The sequence below is a fragment of the Limulus polyphemus genome, unplaced genomic scaffold (genome assembly GCF_000517525.1).
Source record: "Limulus polyphemus unplaced genomic scaffold, Limulus_polyphemus-2.1.2 Scaffold297, whole genome shotgun sequence".
In the NCBI taxonomy this organism is placed as follows: Eukaryota; Metazoa; Arthropoda; class Merostomata; order Xiphosura; family Limulidae; genus Limulus; species Limulus polyphemus.
In genome coordinates this window covers 300,298-314,266 of record NW_013665907.1, presented here as the reverse complement: position 1 = coordinate 314,266, position 13,969 = coordinate 300,298, and the positions used below count along the sequence as shown (strand labels likewise).

The 13,969-nt window shown below is 33.6% G+C and overlaps 1 protein-coding gene across 7 annotated transcripts in view; it reads left to right on the top strand.

The window, feature by feature from the left end:
• The window catches only part of LOC106457153 (vesicular acetylcholine transporter-like), a 316,981-nt gene that overhangs the window by 227,063 nt on the left and 75,949 nt on the right, over positions 1-13,969 (top strand). For all 7 annotated transcript variants that reach the window (XM_022382971.1, XM_022382972.1, XM_022382970.1 and 4 more), the window contains one exon: positions 13,404-13,560. In XM_022382971.1, the coding sequence (XP_022238679.1) occupies positions 13,404-13,560 (157 nt within the window). The remainder of the gene's footprint in view (positions 1-13,403; positions 13,561-13,969) is intronic.

The window sequence follows — 13,969 nt, the reverse complement described above, 5'->3', positions numbered from 1 at the left end:
CACCAAATGCAAAGCATCACTTTCTGCGGATGGAGTCCAGGTTTTTGGGTCGGTATTTGTCTAGGACTGAGCCATTGTTTATGACATTTAATATTCGCATAGAGAATCCATTTTTCATCACCGGTGACAACTCTGTCCAAAAATGGTTCACGCGCATTACGCGCCAGAAGAGACAAAGCAACGTTCACACGTTGGAAACGATGATCATCCGGAGAGTTCGTGAGGCACCCAAACACCTTCTTTATGCAGTTTTCCCATATTCCTTAGATGTTTACGTATTGTTTCATGAGAGACATGCAATTTCAGGGCCATTTTACGAGAATGTTACCTTGGGTTGACTCAACACGCTTTTTCAGAGCATTAACATCAATTTCAACATGGTGGCCGCTGCCATCACAGTTTTTAAAGCTCAAGTCACCTGAAAGAAATTTGCTGAACCATCGTTGACACTTATAAACGTTCAAAACATTTCCATTAACTTATTTCACATTCTTTGTGGCTATAGAGGCGTTGTTTCCCTTCTTGTATTCAAACAGCATTACATGCCTATTGTGTGTCTCGTCGTGTTACATCATTATAAGGAATTAGAGTATACTAAACTTTACACATTATATAGGCAACACTAACGTGACGTTTAGGCGGTTCGTTTAACTATTATACTTGATGTACGTTTTTTTTTTGGGGGGGGGGTAATGAAAGTATTCCAAAACGCGACATTTTATTTCTTGACGACCTTATAGTTTTACATCATATCATTTCGATATGGAACAGAAAGGTCGGCCTGACAAAGATCGTGCATGCATAAAACCATGGTGTTGATAATGTTTGACATATCCTCAACCACTCGTATAAAAAAGTTGTTGCAAGACCTTTTTAGTAAGTGGTGTCACCTTACACTTTACATCTCCCATAAGAAACCTATACGTATTTGATAATAATGCTGAAATCTGGTGAGTATTCAAGTAACTCCCTTCTTTTCAAGACATGTAGTGCCCAATTTAGCATAGTGGGGCTAAACATTATAATCATTGGCCTTAAGTCAGGGCTAACTGCACCACTGTGTGTCTGCACTAAGTATGTTAGGACATGATTTCTATAATACATAGTATTTAATAGCACCATTTTGCAGGATATAGAAGTCGTATTCCTTCCTCATTACCTGTCCTTCTCCAAATCACACTGACATTCCTATATGAAAATTAAATAGTTTATAGTTTTTAATTCTCTACAAATGAGTATATGCTATCATTTGGCAGCAAGGTGAAGCACGGATCGTCAGTACAAAGAACATTACTTTACACGTTATTATATTCTAGACACCATTGTAAATCAACTGACATGGTCAACTTTATGAAATCTGTTTCTAACCATCTGTACGCTGACATGGCATCTATTTGTTGTTATAAATATCTCTTGTTGCAGTAAGTACCTTACAATTACGCTAATACACAGTCGATAAATAGTGATTTTGTGCTTGTGTCAGGATGTTGGCATAGATTTCCATGGTGTCCAAGCACTTATATCATTGTTTTGGAAGCGGTTTCTCATTCTGGTAACAATCAAATATCTTCTTGGAGGTCTAACCGTGGTTTATGAAAAATGAGGAACATTTTTAGTTTTTCGATGCACTTCAAAGTAACAACTGATATAAGATCACTATAAGGAAAGTAGGCTGAATAAACAATCATTATCATTCGTATAACAATAACATGATGGAATGATTAACATTATTTCTTACGAGTGGGTTTTCATGCCCTTTATAGTGATGATATTGCAAATTCCGATTATCATATATTTTTACCTGGTCCAGTTTACTTCAATCTAACGCTGTTCTATTTTTGCATCAGAAATGCATATTTCATGCAATTATAATTTCATGCAATAACGGACAAAAATATTGTTTTATTACTCAGCTTATGAGTTCCAAATAGGCAACTGGAAGCTTTTTAATCGATGTCTTTGCCATCATTCTATGTTGGTGAAAGAAAGGCTGGATTTGTTATTAAATTATTTTGCTAAAATATATTTGCTGAATTATCAGAGTAATGTCTGTTTTGTTAGTATATTTATTCTGCTTATAGTTGAAATATTAACACATATATAAGACAAATAGAAGCGTTTAATGTTGATAAACAAGTTGATGGACAAATTGCGCTATTGCGTTTAAGTTATAATACTATAAATAGTATTTTAATTTTTCCCAGTCAAACAATCTAAGCCAATAAATTATTTTTCCTAGGTATTCTTCTACTTCAATATATTGTTTTGATTTACTATGCATTGTTTGTGATCTGTATTTATAATGAAGATAGTTTCCAGAAACGTTTACAAGCTAATATGGAGGGGATCTTGTCATAAACAGTACAATCTAACTGTGCAGCATCAACTGTATTAAATTATACCGGTGTTTTCTTCTTGGCTGTTTCTGAGTGATCAGTACTGTGAAAGCTGGTCTTAAAATCTCTTTGTCTTGATTTGACTAAAGAAATATAGAATAACCTTTTTTGTAAGATTGTTTATTGTCTTCGTGATGTCGTACATTTCTACGCTGATTGCCAGTGTAGAACCATAGAGTGCCATCATGTACAGAAAGTACTTTTTTATGATAATGAAAATTTTGCATATGCCAGCTGTTTCTGTCATATTGAAGTGAATTGTTTTCTTATAGAGTGACTTAAATTGCTTCACTTTTGTGTTTATCTAACATAACTGCCTTAGATACTTATTTGTACTATATTATGTTTCTTGTCTTTGGAAAGACGTTTCACCTTTATCGTATGAAGATTCGTGTTGTACATTACGACATATAAATCTGTAGATGCAACAAAAGATGACGAACGTAAATGATGCAGAAAGGAAAGACAAAGGACGCTTTTTGACACCAAAGATTCCCTTATTTTTATCCTAGTTCACTGATATATAACTGAAATGTCATGGTTACGCATTCTGGGCGCACTAAACATGCTATAGTTTTGTTCTAGTTAAAAAGATACACGTTGCCTCTCGAATGTTCAAGAGCTGAAATACCTTTGCAAATACATGAATTCGAGGTTGAGGTTCTGGTACATTTTGCTGCAACCAGGACTTTGCTATACCTTATAGTATGTCATGTGCCACCAGCTAGGCTAACACTATGGGCTGTAAACACAAACTTTATGCTGGTGATTATATGCTCATTACTGATACTGTATTATCTTGTATCAAACAATGATGACAACCATTGATGAGTTTAACTAGAGAAACCCAAGGACAATTGACTACCAATTTAGTAGGACATAAGAGTCAGTCCGTACCCAACCTTGTGGAAAACATTTTCGCACAAGCAGAACCAATAACTGAATGTAGTGTGGTAAATGCTTCTGCAAATACATTAATATGAGGTTGAGTGTCTGATGTACATCGGAACAGCCAGGTGTTTGATACACTTTATGTTGTATTATACACTGCCGTCTAAGCCACTATTCTGGCCAGTAAGCAAATACTTTTTGCTGATGAACTTGCATTTACTATTAGTGGTCTTTTGTTAAATAATAATGGATGTTACCAACCTTAATTTAATCACAAATAATTTATATATCGTGTGTTGCATGGGTTATGTGTTATCATGGCCTGTGTAATAGGCGAACTGTAGCTCTGAGAGAAATTACAAATACGAACCAAGTTAAATCCGGAAACAGTGACTGCTCGATAACATTTATAAGATTTTATGATCCATTCTAAGGCTGTTAATGAAGAGCTGCGAATGCTGCCTCACTTCATAGCAGTTGTCATCATGATAGTAGAAGTATGTAAAAATAAACTGTTTTTAGTCTAAAAATCAAGCTACACATGCACAGTTTTCATTAAAGCAGAATGCAAGATATATATTGAGGTGCGTGTGTGTAACTATGAATATGTAGCTGTGAAGCTACACTTAGAAGTGTTACTTAGAATGGAGAAGTAACTGGAGTTAGTGATGTAGCTAGCATTTTCCCAAATGTATAACACATCTATGAATAAATGTATAACTGCCATGACATCTGGAAACACTGGTCAATAACTCCTCAAATAACCTTGATACAGACCATACGAAAAAGCCAATATCATAGCTTACTGATGTGTTAGTTGCACAAGATGATGACCTGGGCACAAAAGATTCCTCACATCACAACAGAAATGTGAGTAGTATGCGTGTAATAAAATATATTTCATTAGAACATTAGGGGTTCAGCCAGTGATTTGTCATCAGCAGAAGCTATTGTTAAGAAGAAATATAAAATACCAAGGTTCTATCTTAACATCTCCCCAAGATCAGACCATGTAATGTCAACTGTATCTGTTCTCCAAAAGTGGCAATTTACTCATGGCAAATGGCATGCTGAAAAACTCATACAACCTGTCTGAAATGCTAAAGGTAGCCTTAGGTATGTTCTCGTCACCAGGTTTGACCTATCAGTACCCAAAGATAATGTGAAATGAGAGCCCTAACGTACCCAGACATTTGCCTCTTTGAGGGAGTGGATGACATACTGAAGTTTGGATATGCTTTTGAGACATATATGTAAAAGCTTTAAGTTAGAATCTCAGTGTATAATGATAGTAGGACTACAACTTAAGCCAGGAAAGTGTACTTTTTTTGCACGAATATGGAGTTTCTTGGATACATAGTCGAAAAGAGCAGTGTGTCTACTGATCTTGCCAATATCTAAGTAGTGAAAGCTGGCTTTGATCTACAATTAATAGAGAAGTCCAAAGTATTCTCAACTTTACTCTATACTATTAAAACTTTCTAGTAAAATGGTATACGATATCTACATCAGTTTCAACGCTAACTGAGTCACATTTTGAATAGTTTTTGAAGACTGCAAACCGATGTTTCAATGACTAAAGTTGTAAGTAAATATTTTGGTTTTAGCTTATCAAAGGCAATATTTTTCATTCGTACTCGATTTTTGGTCCAGTAATAGTGCTACAGGAATAGTGCTGTCATAGGTTCAAGATGGCGTGTCATATGTTATGCATACACTAATCATGCACTGAATACTGCAGAATTTCACAACTGTCCAACAAAGAACTTTTTTTTACCGTTGTACTGCTTTTGAAATGTTACTGTTTCTATTTGTATCATAAAACGTTTGCTATTAGGATGAATTATGCATCACTGAAGTAGATTATTAATTTTATGTACCAAAAACATACGATTGCATGTTAGATAACAGTACGTCAAGAATATAAACTGTATGTGGAGCCTCTTTCAGAACTACAGGATTGGATACCTTACCAAATAGTGAAATTTATCAATTTGTAGAATTCTGAGATTCAGGACATATTGCAGCTGCAAAGGTCGTTGTTGACGCAATGACATCAGACTATACATATGATAAGAAGTCAGTCATGAATAAATACCAAAATTGACAGCTCAGCAGCTTTAGAAGGAGTGTCTGAAAGTGTTAGATATAAATTGAAAATAGCTTCTTATTCACTATAACAGTGCTGTGAATGCAGTGCAACACACGTAATTGATTACACTGATAAGATCAGTTAGAAGTACAAGTTTGAAATGCATAATGTGACAATTGGAGGTCACCAGGGGCTTTCTCAGACTAAAACCAACTAAATCCAAACTAAAGTGAGTTTTTGAAAGCTATTAAATGGTACTTTCATTGTAACTTAGTAGCCTCATCTGGCTGCCTCATATTAAATTTTGCATGAGTAACTGCAACAGGCTGCCTCATATTAAATTTTGAAATATATTGGAACAACTGAAAGATTATATGCCAATCAGGTGAAAGTTTTTGTCACAAGGCTTACTTCATTTATCAATGCATGATTAAAAGCATTGATAAGTGTTTGCATACATGTTACTACATAGAAACACGAACTTTGAGTGAATGTGTTTACACAAAGTATAGATAGGTTTGAGTATGTTATATTAAAACGTTTTAAATATGCAAGTCTATAAGTTACTCAACAACACAAAAATAAACTCGACATTGTTTGGCGGTACTTTATAGGCAGTGTGATGCCACCAAAAATAGTTTACTTATTGGAAAGGGTAAGTAAAAGCCATTTTCAACGTAAAATATTCATAAACTTAAGTCATAAAGATGTGTTGAGATTGAAGATGTATGGATATTCCAAGATGGGAATATCCCCTGTCTGTAATAGCACTGCAAAAAAAAGGAATATGGATCAACGTGAGGCAACAGGACTATCCAGAAAAAAAGACGTATAACAAGCCATATCCCAGATATAGTAAACAGTATGTTGCATCATGTAACAGTTAAAAATCCACAAATATAAATGTCAGTGGTAAAAACCAACGACGTGTTTCATGCAACAATAAGTAATATAATCAGGAAAAAGCTCCATCTGGAAAAGTGACACACGTTTTTTCCACGACATAGCCCTTAAGCCATAGCGACCAAAGCATGAAATGGGTATTAATGCTATTACTTATGAATACGTACCTGTCAAGTAACTGGATGCAGCATCTATGTATTTCTGTGTGATCGAACTATTGAAGCGAGTGCTGGGAACCATTATCCTTGTAAACTAGATGGATTATGGAAAGCTGTTAGAGAAGAGTGGTGTGAGTTGGGTACACAGTCTAACCTGAGTCTTTTGCAATTGATTCTATGCAGCAAGGTCATTCTCAAGATACACAGTTGTATCTTGATCTTACATGGCAATATGTATTGTCATGACGTGGTGAAGTTCTAAGATCATGCTAATATCAACATACTCGTTCTCTGTATTCTTCATTACAGAAATGAACATATAATTATCAAAATAAATGTAATTTCTGCATGGCATAAATAACATACATAAATAACAGTTACAGTATTATTATTCAGTCCTGAAGCGTTTTGGTCCTTATGAAAGTATTAAAGTCACCACAAACAGTGTTTGTGCTCTGATTCCTGCTGTTCTATAATATCACGATAGAGAGAGAGTTGTTAACAGGTTATGAAATTGAATACCTAACAAATCAAGCATCTGATGGTCTGTAATATGATCTGAAAAATAAATCATTGATCATTCAGTCTGTGTTCAATAAAAACGAAGTGGTAAAACTGGCTTTACATTTTTACATTTTATGTTTATATCAAGTGTGATGCACGTGAACAGCAGGGACAACCTAGCACCACTGCTCTATCCTTATTAAAATTATAGTGTTTATTAGTTGATAAGGTCTTGATATGATAAGATACATAATTGAAAGGTTTCTTGTATATGTTCCATGAGAATTGAAATTTTAAGAGTATGCAGGTCACTCCATTTGATCACTCCCCTCCTCCTGTTTTTAAGGATGTCGACATGTTAAGTAAAGCAAATAGATTATTATTAGCATGTGTGTGTATGTGTCCAATTCTATAACTTATGCTATTATAACCAATTAATTTTATTGGAAGTGGATTTATTTTTATAGAGTTGTGTCTTCTTTCTAGCTTTTGTACGTAGTGTATTTTATGCTATTTTCTTATAGATGCGTTGACTAGTTCTGCATTGTTTAATTTGGTTTGTGATCCCTACTGAATATTATATTTCTCTCTACCTGTTACTTCCCGTTTCTTGTTATAATCATTCGTGTACACGTATATTTTAAGATGTTGATACCTTGTATCATGTCATGTACTTATTTCTATTGTGAATGAGTATGGAATTGTTTTCCTATCTAATGTTATGCTATTATATTTTATATCTTTCTTTCAAACAAAATCAGTTTTGTACTGACAGACAAAATATTATGCTGTTAAGAGTGAAACATTCATTTAGCTTTTTATTATTCATAGTACTATAATGCTTGTTTCAATTTTATATTTTACAGTGTAGAGGATCTTATTTTGATATTAACTTTTCATTTAGAATCCCAAATTATGTTGTAAAGTGATTCTCTCAAGAAAATAATTATTATCGCAGTCATGGTTCTCTTGAGAGTTATATCACTATATGCTGGTGCTATAAACTCAGTTTTGCCATTGTTTGGCTGTTCATTGACACTTAGTTTAGCCATTTATGTCTTCCAGAGAAGACGTCAGAAAGGTGTGAAGTGTAACAATTTTTGATACATTGTGGTTGTACCTGTTGTACAGCTCGGGCTTCGTGTATGTATGTACCTTTGGATATATCAAGTAAATAAGTCTTAAAGTTGAAGTTTTATTTGTGTTAAAGACTAAGATAATTTAGTCTGAGGTGATTTTCTGCCGTACTTCTTTCTTCTATGACTCTCAAAACACGAATTACTTATTTTTATATTCCTGTACTTGTTTTGGAATATGTCACCAGAAAGCTGGGATGACAAGCTTAAAGGAGAAGCCAACAGATTATCTCAATTACTAATTGAGGCAGTCGCATATGGTGTTCTATACTTATTTAGTGTGAGGTTACCTTACTTTTTGTCACATGTGTGTGATAAAACTATTTAATTCCATAAATTTCTCATTACTATGACTGCCTATTTATCTAGATCAATACTGCTTTTGAAATGAGAATGCCTTGATTTCCTTTCACTTTGTGTTGAGAAGGTCTAGCTGAGAAGCCGGGGATAATTCCTTGGAACTCTACATTCATCCAAAATATTCTTAAAACATGTATTCTGCTGGTATTTCTTATGTTTACTGCAAAATATATAACTGTTTGTTGAAAAATAGCAATCTTCCATGGAAATGTATACCTTTGTCAAGAATTCCTCTGTCATGTGTTCTGTAGTAAAGAATTTTGTTTCGTTCAACACTAGATTTTGAAACTCTTATGTGGGCAAAAGCTTGAACTAATACTCACTAGCATTAGAAGGCTATGAGAAACGATTTAAAACGTTTCCCTGTGGTCATTCATATGATCAGTCGAATAAAATCAAGATAACTGAGTTGTGCTTTTGTTTTCCTATTACAAAGCTACATTATGGATTTTTTCTGCATCTGTCCACCGTGAGAAATCTAACCTTGTATTTTAGCGTTGAAAATCTGTAAAATTACCGCTGACCCATCAGGGAATCTGGAGATGAGAAAATACATTATGATTAGAGATGATGTATTCAAATGTTGAGGGACACATTCTGCAGAAACTTTGCAGGAGAATCTTCCAAAACTAAAACAATATAAACATTTTCCGTACTTTGTTCTTTTTCAAATGTAAACTTAATTTTAATTTTTCGCCAGTTCAACACCCAAAAATATTTATAACCAGTAATTTCAGCATTTAGAAATTTTGTTTTATGTAACATTTTCACGACATTTGTATAATAGTAGGGGTGTTTTGTTTTGTTGTTTTTTTCCTTTAGGCTGCTCTTTGTCTCTTTTTGGACTTTTTACTAATTTTGAACAATTTTAATAAACATATATTGCTTTAATCACAACACGCACTATCCACAAGTCGCAGAACATTATTCTTTAACTCTCTCTGACTGCGTTTATATATCGAAATTATCCTTACTTTAACTCTTTGTTTTCACTATTTCTTTTCCTTGGTTTTTGCTGGTTTCAACGTCTTTAATACTCGTTGCTGTCATATTTTGTTCTTAATTCACTCCAGGTTTTCATCTCTGAGAGTTTACTATTGTAATGCACAATAACAAGTTTAACTGTTTGATCCATTATGTGACGCTTTCGCTGTTTTTTAATGTTTTTTTAGAGGATGAGGTGTTTTTACGCTACGGAACACTTTTAATTGCGTTCGAAGCAAAGTTAGTAGAGGTAACGATGAACACTCCAAAACTGTTTTCGTCATGTTAAGCGTGCTAACTACTTTCACAAAACTTTCCTGCTCCGTAATTTGTATTTAACTCTGTATTTAGCCAAATCGTAAAACAAATATCCACTGGATCGAAGTCGAGGATATGCTCATCTATCTAACTTCATTATCGTGCGTGTGGCTTCAGGCTGCTAACCTTCCTCCAAGTTTTGATCTCTGTACTTTACGTCCAACACTTGGATAAGATGTGTGGAATTCTCAGGTGCGCTGGTTTGAGCAAGTTTTGTAAAATTACAGAAAGTGCATGCAAAAAAAAATGTTCTACAAAGTTAAACTGTATTCTTCAACTCTGAGTTGTGAAAAATAAAAATTGATGAGTTTTATGAATTACAGTGGCTTTACTGAAACGTCCAGAGATTTTTGTAAAGAAGAAGACTATGTTCCACGCTGAGGAAACATAGTGTCATGTCGACGAAAACATAAAGCTAATCTTTTCCAGTCTGTGTGTGTGTGTGTTACATACATCACTATTGGCCATTTCCATCGCAAATTAAGGAAATTTTTACCTTACGGTATCAGTGATCTGCCTATGGAAAAGATCATTATCTACTTTTATACTTAAAATGATCGACTTTACAAACATCATTCCCTCGAGAAAGAAAAGGTGATATCCTAAACGAATGAACAAGAACAATAAGTAATTAGGTCTTCTTCTGCTGACAAGGGTGGCTGCTATAAAGTGTTTTCCTGATGCTGTCTTATCTTTTCTAAATACAAGGACCACCTCAAACAGCAATTGTTTGTCACCTTTGAACTTTGTGACAGGATGTGAAGTTGGTTGCAAAATATTCCAACTTTATTAATTTGAACCCAGGAAGCTTCATCATCTAAGATGCTCATTTTTTAGTGTGGTTTGGTACGAGGGCAATGACCTGTAGGTCTACCATGACCACACGCATATTCTTTTAGGTCTTTATTGCTTTGAAGGCACTTGGTACTTTATCCTGAATGAGTGTACCCAGGGTAAAGAAAAGCAAAGCCTTTTCCTCTTTCTGCGAGTAAAACTTTATAAGGTGCTTAACTGTTCCTATGATTTTCTTCAAAATTCTGAGTTGGCAAACGTCCTTAGGAAGGACATTTAAGGCATAAGCTATTCAATCATTAATGATGAGGTAAGGATTTTTTTAAGTAGTGCTCCTACAACCCTTATAGTACAGAGTGTCCAGAACTGCTGTTAATAAATTTGAAAACATGTATTTCTGAGTGTGATAAAACTCCTTTCAGGTCTCTGACATGATGTTGAAATATACTCAGTCGGTCTAATGCAGTTATAATAGCTATTGTAAGAGGGATATCAAGGTTTTTTTTATAAATGTAAATAAAATAACGATCTGTATCTCCAAAATGTAACTTTATTAGCTCAATATTTAGCAATTACAGCTGTTATAGGTCGTAATTTTTTACGTTCATAAAAATGTCTCGTAATAAACTCCAATTTCAGTTAAACAAAGTCAAGAATAATAATTCAAGGCTTTTGTCTTTGCAACACAAGTAAACGCCTCTGTGAACATAACTTCCAGACAAAGACTGTCTCGTATTTTGTTTTTGGTCTCACGGTTTCTATAGGATTCATGAAGACCTTAGCCATATATGCACTATTGTGAGGCTCTGTTTTTAAATCAGTGGCTTAAAACAGAAGGTTCAGGAGTTGCAAACACCAATTTTATTAATGTATTTACTTCCACATTACAACATTAGTGTCAATGAATTTTCTGGTTGACAAGAGTTTGTACCAATTCATACTCCTCGTCGAAGAGGGAATTTGAAACTTGGAATTATGAAGGAAGTATAAAACCAGACCCTAGTTTATTAAAAGCTTTCTTCCAACATATGAACGTACAGCTATTACGACGTGTTTTTCAATTCCCTTCTGTTCATAAGATGATATTTCACCAAGGAAAGTCGCACTTCATCATCTGATAATAAAAGTAATCTAACAATCAAGTGATTTAGGAGTGGTCAAAATCATTGGATTCATGTGTAATTACCAATAACTTTGAAATTAATTAGCTTTTCCTCGAAATAATGCCAGATTTCACTCAGTGGCTTAAGCGTACTTGTAGATTTTCAAATGCTTCAGTAAAACATAATATAACAGTCCATGATTAGAAAAAAAAAAAAAAAGGTAAAAGAACACACGTGAGACAAGTAATTGATCGACGGTTATCTTTACAAACTACCTTTGAATTTATAAACTAAAATAAACATTTATACTTTCCTACACAATTCTCGGCCAATCACTTTTCTTTTATGAATATTCTAACCAAACCTTAGTATGAGATATTTGGGACTACCAACTTTCTAGACCGTTCTTGAACAGGCCCTCTTTTCTGTAACTAATGACAACTGACAGTTTCTAGGATACATCAAACAAACTATTATGCAATCGTAAAACATCAAAAAATAAAATATAACCGTAAGGCATAAAGTAGTTTAACAAACAAAACCTTAAGAATAATATAAGTGGATGTGTAATGCTTTGATATATATATATATATTGCAAATATTTACTAATAACGACTAGATATGATTTATATTTGTTACAGTGACCAATTACAAGAAAAAATAGCTCTTTAGTTAATCACACAACTGGAAATTAAATCATAAAGAGGCCTACATTTTGAAGTTGGAGTAGACAAAACAAACCAAGATAAAAACACCTTTTTTTTACATTTTCCACTTTTAATGAGTTGTCACTTCGCAGAATACATCATTGTTAAATTTACTGCGAAGTAACATCAGTAATGATAGTTAGCAATTTATGTTGTTTTTAATGTTTTCTATAAATTAAATGTGAGTTCAAAAACAATTCGAACCAATGGCCTTATTAACCATCGAGTGTTTTAAGCAACTTCCCTATAAGGTTTAGAACGATAGTTTCTATAGATATCGCTTAATCAAATAGTATTATTTTAATTCTGGCCTTTAAAGACCAAATAGTCCTGCCAATTACCATTCTGATAAAATTACTAAAGTGGAGAAATGAGTTTTGCAACCGGTAAAACTCATTAAATCAGTTGGCTGGAGAATTTGATTGTGTCTCAAGTTTCAATTATTCAAACTTTTCTGATGCTACAGTGTACCAAGTTACCTTACTGCAGTGAAAACGACGTTAATGAACAAACGTTTTCGAACTAGTTGGGAAAGAAATGCTAATCAGAGTTAACTTTTAAATAGTTTAAATAATTCCAAAGTGCGTGGTTTACCTTTCAAATAACATGCATAAAACCCAGGACTACATTAATGATTGCTGAATGACTTAAAAATTACAATTCTGTGTAAATGACACTTAAGACTTTTTTGCTTCTGTATTTGAGCTAGATTTTTAAACATGGAAACAATTTCCATTCTATAACTATTTGTGGTTCTAAAATCATGTAAAATGAGAGAGTTAAAAATAAATTTCCAAAACTATGTACATTACTATGTTGACGTGATACTGGGTTTTACGCAGTGTAACTATTGAAACTGCAATATTATATTCCAAAATAAGAACATTTAAAGTGTTGAAGGCTAAAAAAGTATTTGAATAAAATACGGAATGAGGTTATTGTTGGAGATAAAAGATGAAAACATTATTTACAACTTTGACGTTTTTCATCTATTTACCTCATAATGTTCTTTATACATTACATGTTTTACCTATAACATGGTCTCATTTGTCATTTCAGTCACTCACTTCCGCAAGAGTATTCAGCTGGGCACCCTTTATGTATGAACACTTATTACCATTTTTTCCGAGCAATTCGCCAGCCAGGTTCAGAGAAGGATATTATACACATCTATGATGAAACTGCTAAACACATTACAGTGGCCTGTAAGAATCAGGTACGTTAGTGGTTAATTTACCTAGCCTCTTTATTTTATTTTATAACCTGTAAGATATACGTATTATACAATGTTATCATAAACGTTTATACATGATTTTATTATGCATAAAGTGGTTAAAAATAAGGTCTATTCAACTATAGTTAAGTTGATGGAGTGGAAATAATTAACGATAAACTGTGGCTGAATATGTTATTAGCTTGAATTCATTCTACAGTTTTCCAATACTATAGCCTCAAATATAGTATAATAACGTAGAAATGTATCACTGTTTACTTTATCTACGTTACAAATAATATATTAATAAAACAGTTTGTCTCTGAAGAAGAAAGGTCCACCTTTTGAAAGCGCTCGGGTTATAGCGTTTTTATTCATTTCTGTCAAGACTTCTTGAACCTACGTATTTTTC